The sequence below is a fragment of the Phycodurus eques genome, chromosome 6 (assembly GCF_024500275.1).
Source record: "Phycodurus eques isolate BA_2022a chromosome 6, UOR_Pequ_1.1, whole genome shotgun sequence".
In the NCBI taxonomy this organism is placed as follows: domain Eukaryota; kingdom Metazoa; phylum Chordata; class Actinopteri; order Syngnathiformes; family Syngnathidae; genus Phycodurus; species Phycodurus eques.
In genome coordinates, this window is record NC_084530.1 from 9,033,804 (window position 1) to 9,050,177 (window position 16,374).

The 16,374-nt window shown below is 43.5% G+C and overlaps 2 protein-coding genes across 2 annotated transcripts; both read left to right on the forward strand.

Annotated features, from left to right (window-relative positions):
• The first annotated feature begins 2,462 nt into the window (after positions 1–2,462).
• On the forward strand, positions 2,463–3,754 carry LOC133404336 (serine protease inhibitor Kazal-type 1-like). The gene is made up of 4 exons (XM_061680110.1): positions 2,463–2,770; positions 2,848–2,870; positions 3,060–3,172; positions 3,631–3,754. Exons 1-4 carry the CDS (start codon positions 2,545–2,547, stop codon positions 3,674–3,676), a joined length of 408 nt encoding a protein of 135 aa, XP_061536094.1. The 5' UTR covers positions 2,463–2,544; the 3' UTR covers positions 3,677–3,754.
• Positions 3,755–8,268: 4,514 nt separating this feature from the next.
• On the forward strand, positions 8,269–10,233 carry LOC133404650 (serine protease inhibitor Kazal-type 1-like). Its single transcript, XM_061680735.1, has 4 exons — positions 8,269–8,336; positions 8,686–8,708; positions 8,932–9,044; positions 10,156–10,233. The coding sequence occupies exons 1-4, from the start codon at positions 8,285–8,287 to the stop codon at positions 10,208–10,210; spliced, it is 243 nt and encodes an 80-aa protein (XP_061536719.1). The 5' UTR covers positions 8,269–8,284; the 3' UTR covers positions 10,211–10,233.
• The last annotated feature ends 6,141 nt before the right edge of the window (positions 10,234–16,374 follow it).

A 16,374-nucleotide genomic window follows, 5' to 3' on the forward strand; every position in this document is an offset into this window, starting at 1 on the left:
ACCAGTTGACCACCGTACCGCCATTCTAGATAACTTTTTTTATAATCATCAATAGAACACTATCGTAATAGGAATTGTTTGAGAAAATCAGAGTACCTGGAGAAAACCCACACTGTAGGTTAACGGCCCGCTGTTGGCGGACGTTGTTAACGCGGGCCAAGACCCATCCGGTATGGAATTCTTTGGATGAACGCTAATTGCCCTTCCTGATGCAACCCTCTGCATTTATCTGGGCTTGGGACCGGCCTGCAGTCCACATTGTTTCACTCTGCATACAGACGCACAACTTAAATTAGAGGTTGTAATGTTACAGAACAGCTAAAAAAAAAATATATATTTTTTTTTAAAGCCCACGAGGTGAATACATTCTGATGGCACTGTACATGGACGCTACATCCTGTAGATGGTGCAATTGAATTTCAAATATAAGTCACGTGGTGGAGTCTACATCCATCTCCACAGTCATGTATGTTGATTAGACAAGCAGCAGAAACTACTTTTGGACCACAATTGGATCTAATTTTGATAGCGGACCAGTTGGAGGATGTTTCAGTACAGTATACTTGTACTGCTAGCCTACTTTGATTTGATTTCTGTGATAGTTGTTTTGCTAGCTCACATTTGCTCTCCATTCAGTTCCTGACAGTTTTTTTCCATTTGCGTATATTATGGTATTGTGCTTCAGAGCCCTTAAACAGCTAACTTAGCTTCATTAACAGGTGAAAATATTTTAGTCATCATTAAAAACACCTCCCAGTTATAAGGCACTGCAGTGTTACACCCACGCAAACTACCATTGTACACCCAAAATAATTAACTAACAGCGTCAATCACAACAGACCATTATTATCTTTGTAAATTTGTATTGATCTCATCATGTCAAGCTCCAAAGAATTATTTATGTAATAGATTTTTTATTTTTTTTTCCTGGGCAGCCATAGTCCAGAAGTGTCGCAATGAAGTATCGATTGACCTCTTTCTGCAGCTCACGCGCAGTAAATTGTCCTTCCATATAACCTGAAACATGAAAACTGGGTTGTGGACTATGTTTTTGTAAAAGTCAGAAGTGTATCTATTTACCATATGGCAGTGTCATACAGTTTTATTATGTCATAAACGAGTACTGTTTGTTTAATAAAGAAATACAGCAACGGCACTACTGTTAGCAGGTAGTTACAAAGGAAGCATATTGCACATGCGCTCTTCTCCACCTCATTTAGTCAACAAAATGGCCCACCACCCCAACGAATTAATATGGCTCAGACTTTCCTCTGTGGAGTTTGCATGTACTCGCTATCCTTGCATGAGTTTTCTCTTGGTACTTCTGCTTACGCTCACATTGCACGTTAGTTTAACTGAAGACTAAATTGCCCACAGGTGTGAATGTAAGTGTGTAGTTGTGTATATATATATGCCCTGCGATCAATAAGCGTTTGGGAACTGAGGACCTTTGCCATTCTAACTTGATGTACAACTTCAGTTCCTCAACATTCCAAGGTCTCCATTGGAGTATTTTGCACGTCATAATGCGCCACACATTTTCAAATAAGCAGGGACGTCCCTGAAAAAGATGTTGCTTGGATGGCGGCATATGTTGCTCCAAAACCTGTGTGAACCTTTCAGCATTAATGGTGCCTTCACAGATGTACAAGTTACCCATGCTATGGGCACTAACACACCCCCATACCATTACAGATGCTGGTTTTTGAACTTTGCACTCATAACAATCCAGATGGTCCCTTTCTTCTTTAGCGTGGAGAACACGATGTCCATGATTTCCAAAAATAATTTGAAATGTGGACTTGTCAGACCACAGCACACTTTTCCAATTTATGTCAGTTCTTCTCAGATGAGCTCGGGCCGAGAGAAGCCGGCGGCGTTTATGGGTGTTGTTGATACATGGTTTTCACTTTGAATGGTAAGGTTTTTTTTACATGCATTTGTAGAAGTAGCGACAAACTGAGTTAACTGCCAATGCTCTTCTAAAGTGTTCCTGAGCCAGCGTGGCGATATCCTTTACACATTGATGCCGGATTTTAATGCAGTGCTGCCTTAGGAATCGAAGGTCAAGGCCATTCAATGTTTGTTGTCAGCCTTGCCGGTTACATGCAGAGATTTATCCAGATTCTCTGAATGTTTTGATGAAATTCTGGACCGTTCATGATGAAATCTCTAAAGTCCACAATTGTCTGTTGAGCAACGTTGTTCTTAAACTGTTGGACTATTTGCTCAAGCATTTGTTCACAAAGATGTGAACTTTCTTTGGAAGGTTCCAAACAAGTGTTTTGTGACCATTCCTCAACCCAGTCTTTTGCTGCCTCTTTCCTAACTTTTGTTGCATGGTGCTGGCACGGTGGTCGACTGGTTAGCACATCTGCCTCACATTTCTAGGGAACGGGGTTCAAATTGCGGCCCCGCCTGTGTGGAGTTTGCATGTTCTCCCCATGCCTGGGCAAGTTTTCTCTGGGCACTCCGGTTTCCTCCCACATCCCCAAAACATGCATGGTAGGTTAAGTGAAGACTCTAAATTGCCCGTAGCTGTGAATGTTGCACCTGCGATTGGCTGGCGACCAGTTCAGAGTATGTGTGCATAAATATTGTCTGACTGAGTGTGTGTTTTTGTGTGTTGACATTGATTTGCAGGGACCCAACGACAATAAATACACATCACTGACCGTGTGGCAATATCAGTGTGTTATTTATCCACCAACATTCATCATGACTGGGAGAGTGCTTCTGTTGGGACTTCTGCTCATCTGTGTGGTTGCAGGTATGTAAAAAAAAAAAAAAAAAAAAATGAAATGAAATGTATGTGAAAGCTGGACTATCCTTTTTTTCTTTTCACAGACACAAAGGCATCCCCAGTAAAGGTGACTATATTGTATATAATTGTATATTGTATCTATTTATGTGTAAGAGAAATGATCAAGTATGTTATAACAGGCTTGACAGGAAACAGATTTCTTTATTCAGTAATGAGGTCCCTTAAAAAAAAAAAGTAGAATACATATGTTTTAATTATATATATATATTTACTTACGTTGCTTGTGTTTTTTCAGCCATTCTGTCCTGACATAAATGGCCCAGTTATGTGCACCATGAACTACGACCCTGTATGTGGTACTGATGGAAAGACATATCCCAACGAGTGTGCTCTCTGTGACCGCAGACAGTGAGTGAACGCACGCGTACACGGTCACTCTGCCTAGTCTTTCTATTGGAAAAGGGGTTCATAGGCGTCGCCTGATGGTCGAAATAGAAACAACTTAAGTTGTTGCTGAACTGTTTGGCTTGTAACAGCCTTCCATGCAAAATTACACGTGCACTATTTTTTTTCTTCTTTGCTTTGCAGCAGACAGTAATGTTATGTTTATTACTAATATATGGTTCCTTGTTATTATGTAAGACCAAGGAAGATATTTTTTTGTGATTATCGCAGGAGCTTTTCACTTTGTTTCATAAACAAAAAAAAAATCCCTGAGCATGATTACTTTAGTAACAGTTTTACTTTTGAGTGGCCTACCCCTATTCCCAGTCATATTGTATTCTCCTAGCTGATTTGTACTAGATTAAGTAAAATGCAAAAAGGATTTTAAGCAAAGTTCAAGGTGATGTATTTTCTCTCTACAGGATCACAGGTTTGGACATTAGGAAGGCTCACCATAGAGCGTGCTGACCTGTCCAGCAAGTGGATACCAGTGGTGGAAATGTTTCAATCACAATAATAATCATCAATAATAAATCTAAAATGATTAGGTGAAAAAAAGTGTTTACTGTGGAGTTGTTATGAAGTGAAGGGAGGAGCTGAATGATCGGTTGGCCATCTTAGTAGAAGACCCCTGTTAACCCTTGTGTGTCGTGTTTACCCTTCGCGTGTGTGTGTGCGTGCGTGTGTGTGTGTGTGTGTGGGCATGCGTGTTTGCCTGCTTATGTATGTTTGGAAATCTCACCTTTTCGGGACATAGAACTGTACCCATCATCACTCATGCAAACTCAGGGACGTACAGAGCCCAAAATTCAGCCCGGAAATTTGAGATTGGGAGGCCCCCTGTGTGCATGACCAAAAACCGAACCTTTTTTGTTCCTCCTGCTGTGCAGCGAAGCCCCGAATACTAATCACTGAGCGGTGACCATGATTTTGGGTCTCGTCATTTTTGTTGGGAAACACTGTTATGCATAATACATTTGCCTACCCAGAACTGTTGCCTGACACACTGCATACTGGTTATTACTGGTTCCTATACAAATACACACACACACACACTCTTGGAGGGTTTATGCATTCTTATGTCCTGGATGTGTTGGTAGGCGGCGGCGTGGACAGGTGGCAGGCAGTGCACAGAACAGGCGGCTGGCTTGGTGGCAGGAATGACATGGGACAGAAACACAAGGGAGCACTGGGAACGAGGACTTAAGTGTCTTACTTGAGTAAGGTGGGCCGTGGGAACCGCTTGGAGAAGCTGCAATACTTTGGCGAGGATTTCCTGGAACAGGCAGGCTTAAATACCGGTAATGAGGCTGACTGGAGACAGATCCTGAAAAGAGAGAGAGGGGAGGGGGGAGCGAGAGGATGCAAAGCGCCCTCCAGGCTACTATAATGGAACAGCAGGGCAGTATATGACAGGACTAATACCAAATAATTTGCATAACAAATTCATGGTCTGCTAGGTCTTACTTTCCCATTTTCCCACTGTGGCCACCTGTAGTCGTGCTGCTGGATCCTTCCTCCACTAAAGGGATCTGTCAGCTTTGCACATTTGGTTCACCTTGCTCAAATATTTTTCTTTTTTTTTTCCCCATCTCATTTTTTTCTGCACGACCCATTTCCTTCCCACCTGCCTTCTTTCTTTTCAACATTCTCACCACGCTATAATTTAGCAAGTTGCTGAGAAATGAAATTGAAATGAGCCTGAGCCAATCAGATCTCAGAAAAAGTGACGACAAATCCAGAGTGGTTTGGGGGGAGGGGATGAAGACGACACTGCTGCTAAATTGTTGGTCACAACAACAGCAAAGTTCCAACGGAGTCACAAATCCATCCATCCATCTATTTCCTGAGCCGCTTCTCCTCACAAGGGTCGCGGGCGTGCTGGAGCCTATCCCAGCTATCTTCGGGTAGGAGGCGAGGTACACCCTGAACTGGTTGCCAGCCAATCGCAGGGCACATACAAACAAACAACCATTCGCACTCACAGTCACACCTACGGGCAATTTAGAGTCTCCAATGAATGCATGCTTTTGGGATGTGGGAGGAAACCGGAGTGCCCGGAGAAAACCCACGCAGGCACGGGGAGAACATGCAAACTCACACAGGCGTGGCCGGGGATTAAACCCTGGTTCTCAGAACTGTGAGGCTGACGCTCTAACCGGTCGTCCACCGTGCCGCCAAGTCACGAATCATAAATCATAAAAATATGTTTCAGCCTTGAGGCTATAATGCTTACAGGTACTTCGGCCAGTGGCCAGGCCACTCAGCCAGCCGTGTGTATGCAGCAGCGGAAGCACCTTGGTGTGCGTGGCGCGTGCAGCAGGGACGCTCATGCACGGCTTTCTTGACAATAGACAGGTACTATTTTGCTATAAATTGTCTTATATTTGTCGAATAGTAGTTTGTAGTTACATTTTGTTAAAGGACGGCTGTGTATATTGGAAATGATGTAGGACTTAGCCTATTTTAACAAAAAAACCCTGTGTGTACCTCTTCCAGTTTGGGAACAAAAAGCAGATCTCCTCCTTATCCTCTGCGTATGAAGACTAATATTAGGGCCGTACCAATGAGCTGAGAGAGGAGTTAGACGTCTCAATGAAGTATTATTCTGAATCCCCCTTGAGTTCTAGGCAGGCCAGGCACTGCACCAATATGATTAACTCCTGCATCGAGGCAGGACTGCCTGGAAGTCAAGTGCGACGCATAATAATACTCAACGAACGGTAGTATATCCACCTGTGTCTTGTACTGACCCCAAGTGGCCCAGGCGAGCACACCAGAAAGAGCAGTACAACTTACATTCAAGTAATGAATCCATCCATCTAGCCATCCATTTTCCACCGCTTATCTGAGGTCGGGTCGCGGAGGCAGTAGCTTTAGCAGGGACGTCCAGAGTTCCCTTTCCCCAGCCACTTCCTCCAGCTCTTCCGGGGGGATCCCGAGGGGTTCCCAGGCCACCTGAAAGACATAGTCTCTCCAGCGTGTCCTGGGTCGTCCCTGGGGTCTTCTCCCGGTGGGACGTGCCCAGAACACCTCACCAGGGAGTCGTCCGGGCAGCATCCGAATCAGATGCCCCATCCACCTCATCTGGCTTCTCTCGATGTGGAGGAGCAGCGGCTCTACTCTGAGATCCTCCCGGATGACCGAGCTTCTCACCCTATCTCTGAGGGAGAGCCCCGGACACCCTGCGGAGGAAACTCATTTCGGCCGCTTGTATCCGGGATCTTGTTCTTTCGGTCATAGGTGAGGATAGGAACGTAGTTCGACCGGTAAATCGAGAGCTTCGCCTTTCAGCTTAACTCTTTCTTCACCACAACAGATCGATACAAAGTCCGCATCACTGCAGACGCTGCACCGATCCGCCTGTCAATCTCCAGTTCCATTTTTCCCTCACTCGTGAACAACACCCCAAGATACTTGAACTCCTCCACTTGGGGCAGGATCTAATCCCCGACCTGGAGAGGGCACGCCACCCTTTTCCGACCGAGGACCATGGTCTCAGATTTGGAGGAGGTGATTCTCATCCCAGCCGCTTCACACTCTGCTGCGAACCGCTCCAGTGATAGTTGAAGATCATGGCTTGATGAAGCCAACAGAACCACATAATCTGCAAAAAGCAGAGATTCTATACTGAGGCCACCAAACCGGACCCCGTCTACGCCTCGGCTGCGCCTTGAAATTCTGTCCATAAAAGTTATGAACAGAATCAGTGACAAGGGCAGCCTTGGCGCAGTCCAACCCTCACTGGGAACGAGTCCGACTTATTGCCGGATATGCGGACCAAACTCTAACTCCAGTCGTACAGGAACCGAACAGCCCGTATCATGGGGTTCGGTACCCCATACTCCCGAAGCAACCCCCACAGGACTCCCCGAGGGACACGGTCGAACGCCTTGTCCAAGTCCACAAAACACATGTAGACTGGTTGGGCGAACTCCCATGCACCCTCGAGGACCCTGCTGAGGGTGTAGAGCTGGTCCACTGTTCCACGGCCAGGACGAAAACCACACTGCTCTTCCTGGATCTGAGATTCGACTTCTCGATGGACCCTCCTCTCCAGCGCCCCAGTATAGATCTTACCAGGGAGGCTGAGGAGTGTGATCCCCCTGCAGTTGGAACACACCCTCCGCTCCCCCTTCTTAAAAGGGGCGACCACCACTCCAGTCTGCCAATCCAGAGGCACTGTCCCTGATGTCCACGCGATGTCGCGTGTCAACCAGGACAGCCCCACAACATCCAGAGCCTCTAAGAACTCCGGGCGAATCTCATCCACCCCCACGGCCTTGCCACCGAGGAGCTTTTTAACCACCTCGGTGACCTCGAACCCAGAGATAGGAGAACCCAGACTCTGCTTCCTCATGGGAAGGTGTGTTGGTGGAATTGAGGAGGTCTTCGAAGTATTCTCCCCACCGACTCACAACGTCTCGAGTCGAGGTCAGCAGCGCATCATCCCCACTATACACAGTGTTGATGGTGCTGTGCTTCCCCCTCCCGAGACGCCGGATGGTGGACCAGAATTTCCTCGAAGCCGTCCGGAAGTCAAGTAATGCAGTGTGACAAAAAATAAAAAATGAATTCATTATTTTTAATTCTATTTAACTATGTCATTACTCTGTTTTTAGAAAGTATAATGTGACGGAGTGCTATTTTTCCATCATTAAAATACACATTTTTTGTTGTTTTTAGGGGGAAGGCTGAAACGGATTATTGGCATTTCCTATAATTTCAATGGAAAAAAATAATTAGAGATACGACTGTTTCGAGTTACGAGCGTGGTCATGGAACGAATTAAACTCGTATCTCAAGGCACCACTACAGTAAGAGCAACATAATTCTTCATTTACATTGATAATATTAGTGAATTAATGAATCTCAGTGTGATGCTGGAGTAGACATAGGGCTGCATGAGACAATTTATGGTCTACAAGTGGTTAAACAATTTTGTTGTGCATGTTTCCTGTCGAAGTGTTTGTTTTTGTGTGTTGACATTGATCTCCAGTGATTTGACATCAATAAATACACAACAGTGACAGTGTGACAATGTCAGTGTGAGTTACTCATCCACCAACATTCATCATGACAGCGAGAGTTCTTCTGTTGGGACTTGTGCTCATCTGTGTGGTTGCAGGTATGCAAATAAAGAAGACTTAATGTAACTTTTTATTGTAATCTAATTTCAGTTGTTTTTACTGTCTAAATGATGTTTATTAAATTATATTAGCAATAATAACATTTAGACAATGCTGTGTAATATTATGGTTTTTAAACATATTACGTTTCCTACCAACATTCACAGCTAACAAGGTACCTCAGTGTTTTAATAAAGATACAAGCGTCCTTAACCCAAGACAGTCAAATGTATTTCTCATGTTTAGTTTTTTTTTTTTTTTTTTTTTTTTGCATACTAATGATATAGTTTATGAAAGTATTTGTATGAAAGCTGGTCTCACTTTTTTAAACAATTTCTGCTTTCACAGACACAGAGGCGTTCCCACTAAAGGTGACTATTACTGTAAATAATTGCATATTATATATATTTTGTGTAAGAGAAATAATGTTAAAACAGTCTTTATATGAAACAAGTACTAATATTTTGTGTGAACCTTAATAAATGAAATAAAACTAACGCAAATATATATTCAGTGAATCTTGAATGTGATATGTGTGTGTGATATTTAAAATTATTATTCATTTATTTATTTTGCCCATTTTTTTTCTGTCAGCCATACTGTTGTAAAATAGATGGGCCAATAGTTTGCACCACGATTTACAACCCTGTGTGCGGTACTGATGGAAAAACTTACTCCAGCGAGTGTATTCTCTGTGTCTACAACCAGTGAGTACACGCACCCACATGCAACACGCATGCACACATGCAAGTGGTCTCTTCTGGGAAATCTCAATTGGAAAAGGGGTTCACAGGCATCGCCTGGTGCACAAATTAGAAGAAGAAAAAAAAAAGTTCTAATTCTGAACTCTCATTGGCTGGTAACAGCTTCCTACACAAAATTAAACATGTACAGGTACTATATATATTTTTTTTCAACAGATAAGGCTGTAGCCCATGGTCGTTTTAATTTGCTAATTATATCAGAATCATCTTTATTTGCCAAGTATGTCCAAAACACACAAGGAATTTGTCTCCGGTAGTTGGAGCCGCTCTAGTACAACAAACAGTCAATTTACAGAACACTTTGGGGACATAAAGACATTGACAAAAAACAATTGTGCAAAAAGTTGCAGAGTCCTCTAGCACTTAGAGCAGTTTGAATGACTAATATTGCAATAGTCCACCATGACAATGACCATTGTGCAAAGGGCGCTGAGACTTCAAGGAGTGTATGCGGTTTAAAGTGACGAGTAGTGCGATCATCTGGGACAATGTCGGTTGTGCAAATGTTACAGATACTCCTCAATCAGTGTGCAAATGGAGCAGATGCTACTCTGGCATGAGTGGCCAGTATATGCAAATAGTGCAGCATGGTGAGACAACTACAGTGAGTGCACGAGTAATACATAATTGGCCCCACAGAAATGTGACAACGAACTCAAGTCAAAAAATTGCCAGCTTGTTGTAATGGAATTATAGGTTAGGTGTTTAAGAAGTTGATCGCAAGAGGGAAGAAGCTGTTGGAATGTCTACTAGTTCTAGTTTGCGTTGATCGGTAGCGCCGATCAAGGATTACAAAGAGAATTTTGCAAGTGATCGTTTGAACTCTCCAGAGGGGGGAAACAAGTCAGAAAAAGGCTTTTGAGCTGGTTTTCCCCCTGTGGATTACTTTGGTAAAACACAGTTCAAGTGATTGCCTTCGTCATTTTACTTTTTAACGTTTGAGTGGCCTACTTCCACCCGAGTCATTGCATTATCCTTGCTATTTTTTAAAGGATGAAATAAAATCAAAGATGAGTTCAAGCAAAGTTCGAGATGGTGTCATTTCTCTCTACAGGTCAACAAACATGCCAGTTTGGATTGCTTACAAAGGAGCCTGCTCTCCTGCTTAGCTGCCCAGCAAGTGGATATCAACAGTGGAAATGTTTCAACCACAATAATCATCATGAATAATAAATGTCTTTGGACAAATCTGATCATTTTTGGTGAGCAAGTGTGTTAACTGTTGAGTAATTTATTATTATATAATAATATTAATATATTCATCCATCCAAAGACGGGATACACCCTGAACTGGTCCCCAGCCAATCACAGGGCACATAGAAACAAACAATAATTCGCACTCACCTACATGCAATTTAGAGTATCCAGTTAACCTGCGATGCATATTTTTGGAATGTGGGAGGTAACCAGAGTACCCGGAGAAAACCCATGAGGTACGGGGAATTGAACCCTAGTCCTCAGAACTGTGAGGCAGACGTGCTAACCAGTCACCCACCATTCTGCCCATATAATTATGTTTTATATATATATATATATACACACACACACGTAGGTGTTAAGGTGAGTGCGAATGATTGTTTGTTTCTATATGGGGTTATAATTTACATAGTCAATCCCACCACACTTCAGTTGTACAGCTGGGTTCACGACCCTTGTCCCACATGCTTCTTCTCCTGTCCTTGTCTTGTTGTATCGTCTCTTGTCCTTCCCTCACAGTGTGTAGCACTACAGCCCCATGCAACACTCATATTTAATGTTTCATTGTTGTAGATAATGGAATGACTTACTTTTCCCTTCCTGTTTACAATTAGTGCTTTGTCTTTTGTCTTCGTTTCTCTCTCTGCCCTCTAGAAACTTTGTTCTGAGCGACTCAATAAACTTCAATGATAATACTAAGAAACCGCAGCGGAAGCTTAAAACCTCCACTGTGACACAGTAAAACTGTTTCGGCATAAAAGGGATACACATCCTCCATTCTGCTTTATCTAACAGCCGAACAGAACAAAAAAAAAAAAAAGTTAATTTAGCATCTGGGTGAGAAACCAGGCGTATGTGTTTCAGCTTTGATGCTACTTGGGACTGGCTTGTAATTCATTTACCATCCGTGAGCGAAGTTAAATCTGCCGTGCTACTCCTTTGATACGTAGACCAGGCTTTCTTTAGATGTCTTGTGTATGCAGACTGGGGCAGCCGAGGCAGGTATGCGAAACAGCACGAGACTGGCGGTGCTGGGTGTCATCTTTAATGACGTGTCCGTTACAGTATTTTACTGTATTTATTGCATCAACAATTGTTTCTGAAATAGTCAAATTCCCAATTGAGGGACTAATAAAGGTTATCTTATACTCAAAATATCGATTATGATAAAGTACTTTTTAATTAATAGGCTGTTTCTCTCAAATGACATAGCAACTGTGACGTACCAATTCATTTCCGGCGTCTGGTAACACAGGCGTCCCTGTGTTATGTAACTGGCTACTGTTATCCTGTATATTAGTATTTTCCTCTATAGACACATATTTTTTTGCCTGCTATTTTGCTCTTCAAATTGGCTAATCTTTGCTGAATCGCGGTTCCAGCCGGACCTATGTGACAAGTTTACTGTACCACACAATCACTTACTTTGCTGTTCTACGACTTCAAGTCATGATAGCTCAGCATCTGACTTCCCCACTATCTGTCTCCCATCATTTTTTCCCTCCGTCCTTCGTCATAACGATACTTGTGAAAATGTAGTTTATTCGCTGTCATGGAGGGGATGATTAGTGACTTATGCTGCGTTGACAATGGACGCGAGACGTACGTTCTTTCGCTTCTGCAGCTCGTCATCGTACTTAGCCGCGTTAGCTGTATCTCGTAGTTACTGTAGCTGAGGTGACTCAAATACATAGCATGTAACAAGCATTTCACTTTAATAGTCGAACAGTGGAAAGCAGCAAGGTGGGGCGAATAGGGATGCTGCGGTTTGGGCTAGCCGCTAGCATAGCGATCGTAAAGCCATGCAGTTCCCACAATTAATTGCGACATGCAAATGTAAATTATTGCCACAATAATTTAAATGTTGCTACCCTCACCTATGGTCACGAGCTGTGGGTCGTGACCGAAAGAACAAGATCCCGGATACAAGCGGCCGAAATGAGTTTTCCTCCGCAGGGTGTCCGGGCTCTCCCTTAGAGAGAGGGTGAGAAGCTCGGTCATCCGGGAGGAGCTTAGAGTAGAGCCGCTGCTCCTCCACATTGAGAGGACCCATATGAGGTGGCTGGGGCATCTGATTCGGATGCCTGCCGGACTCCTCCCTGGTGAGGTGTTCCGGGCACGTCCGACCAGGAGGAGACCCCGGGGAAGATCCAGGACACGCTGGAGAGACTACGTCTCTTGGCTGGCCTGTGAACGCCTCATGATCCCCCCGGAAAAGCTGGAGGAAGTGGATGGGGAGAGAGAAGTCTGGTTGTCCCTGCTAAAGCTACTGCCCCCGTGACCTGACCTCGGATAAGCGGTAGAAAATGGATGGATGGGTGGATGGCCACAATAAAGACATTCATTTTTGTTGTTAATGTGTGTTTATGTTACCAGTGGTTGAATGTGTGCCTTATTTAACTGTCACATTTATGGTTGATTTATGGTGCATGACTATGTCATTATCAAACAGGCTGTGTGTAAAATAGTCAAGTCCCAGTCAATTCAACCACATAGTCAACAAAGCCCAATGGGCATTAGCAAACAGTTCTTAACTATGACGTGTAAAAGCTTGTGCGGCGACTTCAGCAAAGCTAAGCGTTAGCGGCAGTAAACAACATTTTATTGTTATTGTATATGTTATTTTGGCCATTTTATTTCAGTGACAAAAGTCTTTCAGTCCAAAAACTGAAACATTTCAGCTGCCAAATGTTTGGTGCATGACTATTCACTACTTTAAACCCAGCCTGAAATTTTGGTGCATCACTACTTAAAACCTTGACTCACATTCTTCATCCTCCATCTCGGGGGTCTCTGGCCCTCCTCCATCCAAGTCAAAACTTGCCTGATGTCACCGTCACTCCATTGGAACTCCCTGACATTGGAACCATTGTGTGACAGAGTGTCAATTAAGGCCCAGTCTACACTAGCCTGGGTGTCAGATGATAAATGTTGATTTGGCCTGGAACTAGGGTCTGCCCAGATTCTGTAGCGAAGGTGGTAGTCTGTATGGTGCACATGGTGCCAGTGGTGTCAACTGTATCCGTTTGGGTACGAACCGAACAGGAGTCAAGGATAGTGTCTGGAGCTGTTACTGCCATGTCATCCTTGTGACCTTGCGGCAGAAAAGCTGCCAGTCGGGTCGGGACTCGGAGCCAACCACCAGAAGTTCTCCTCGCACCTCAGTGTGGTGTGACCCCCAAGGGACCTCCCTGTTCGGTCGAAGTGGCAATAGGCCAGCAGTGGTGGTCTCATGGGTCCCCTCGCTTTCCTGTCCTCCTTGAGATCTGCGCTGAAGAGAAGGGCCTCTCGTACTGTCGCCAATCAAGAAGTCCATGCAAGTAGACCTGCAGCCAAAACAACCACATTTGCAGTGACAGGTGCGCCGTTGGGCTCTTCTTTCACCCGGGTTTAGCTGACGAGCACCAGGAAAAAGGGAGCAGTGACCGCCACACTCTGTCTCATAGATATGTGTGCTCAAATTCTTCACCTCTATGTGTAGACTGTCCATCCTTGAAGTGAGCCGTCTCAAGACACGAACAAGCTTCTCCATCGTATTAGCAGTGTGGTTCACATCATCAGGAAATGACGACTTGAAGGCTGCCACACAGCAGGAAAGCCTGACCGTCATAAGCCGAGTACAGCTAGCCGGCTAGCAGTGCTGACTTGAAAGTTCAGTAATGGTCTGAATAGAAAAAGTTACAAATGCCAGGACACAAACGCCATCTCATCACTGCCGCTAATGTAGCGTGCCATGTGTAGGGGGTTTATAAACACTCGTCAAATACACAAAAACACTCAGGAACTTTAACTTTTACTTGTACTCTTTTGCAGCAAACTTCCTGGCCCTGTTTATTCAACTCAACTGTTACATGAACTCCATGATCCTTCACCCTGCTGCTTCCCCCCCCACCCACTCCCCGTCGTGCAACACACTCACATCAACTCTTACATTAATAATAATGTACTGTACATGGGCTGCACATTGGATGACTGGTGAGCACAACTGCCTCACAGTTCTGAGGTCGTGAGTTCATATTCTGGCTCCAGACTTCCATGTTAATTTTTGCACTGTATCTTTGTCGTTGTTGATGTATTTTGCTCTTTATTATACTGAAAACAACAATGACTGCTCGCTGGTGATAGTGTAAGGGAGGCAATCAAATTAGTTTTTTTTAAATGATAAAAAAGAAATATGACAATAAGATCTGTGTAGCCTACCCTTCCCGCAATGCAGGAGCCAACATGTTGAAGCAGGGCGGGTCTTGCCAAGAAAGGGCGTTGGATTTCTCAGAATGTCTGTGAAAAGGAACGTTCCCTTTCCGGGTGTTTCGTCTTGTAATTTGTTTCATCTTTTGTAAAAGTGTTTCTGCTTTTGTTAATGTGTTTTCTGAAATGTAAAAGTGTTTCGGTTTTTGTTAATTTGTTTTATGAAATGTAATAGTCTTTCACAATTTGTTTTATTGTTTTGCACTTCCAGGCCACCATAGGAAACATCCATCCATCCATTCATTTTCCGTACCGCTTATCCTCACTGGGGTCACGGGCGTGCTGAAGCCAAGCCCAGCTATCTTCCAATGAGAGGCGGGGTACACCCTGTACGGGTTGCCAGCCAATTGCAGGGCACATAACCGTACATCGTACCGCCCAGTAGGAAACAGACAAAAGGAAAAATACCTGAATAAGAATTTCCCCATGTTATTAAGGAAGAAGGTGCTTCTTCAATGAGGAACTGTAGTCCTCCTCCCCTTTATCTTCTTAGTTAAAGTTAATTAGAAATAAACTGTTATCATGTTTATTTACTGTTTTCTTTCTTTGTAATAATGTATTCACTTATTTCTATATTGCACTTTATTTATTTCTTAACCACACGCTGATAGTAAAAATGTAAGCATAATTTCTTTTTGGGGCTGGAATGGATTAATTGCATTTTCATTCATTTCAAAGGGAAATATTACCTTGGTTTAAGAACGTGACAAACAGGGTCATGGAATAAGTAAAATTTGCAACCTTAGGTTCAACTGTACACTGTAACCATATTAGAACTTAATCTCAGTGTGATGCTGTGCAAAGCACGCAATAAACAAAAATTATCTACAAGAGGTGAAATGTTTTTTGTGTGCATGTTTACTGTCTGAGTGTGTGTGTTTTTGTGCGTTGACATTGAGCTCCAGCGATTTGACATCAGTAAATACACAACACTGACAGTGTGACAATGTCAGTGTGAGTTATTCTTTCACCAACATTCATCATGACTGCGAGAGTTACTGATGGAAACACTTCCTCCAACGTGTGTGCTCTCTGCGCCCACAACCAGTGAGTACACGCAACCTCACGCGACACACATGAACACTCGCATGCACGCGTTCACGTTGCATGTCTGCAAGTCTTTCCGTTGGAAAGTGGTTCACAGATGACGCCTGGTGGCCAAAATAGAAACAACTACAGTTCTGATTCTGAACTCTGATTGGTTGGTAACAGCCTCCCACACAAAATTAAACGTGCACTATTTTATTTTCTAGTTTTGAAACAGATACGTATGTAGCTCAAGGGCTTTTTTTTTTTTTTTTTTTTTATCTTATCTTTTTTTTTTTACAAGATGAAATAAAACCAAAGACGAGTTCATACAGTTGAATTGCGGTCTTATTTCTGTATACAGGTCAGCAAAGATGCCCGTTTGGATTGCCCACAATAGAACCTGCTCACCTGTTTAGCTGCTCAGCAACCGGATATCTACAGTGGAAATGTTTCAATCACTATAATAATCATGAAGAATATAAGTCATCGGATAAATCTGATATTATCAGGTGAACAAATGTGTTAACATTTCTGTTATTATGAAGTCAAGTCAGGAGGTGAATGATCGGTTGACCATCTTTGTGGACGAGCTCTGTGTTTACACTTCTTATACTGAGTAACACGATTATCAATACAGTGTGTGTGTGTGTGTGTGTGTGTGTGTGTGTGAGAGAGTGTGTTCGTGCATGCCTGTGTGCGTGCATGTGTTTGAGCGAGAGAGAGACAGCGAAAGAGAATGAGAGAATGGTGCATCCTGAGGTCAAAGTTCAAATGTGAGTCACATGTGTGAAACCAGGAA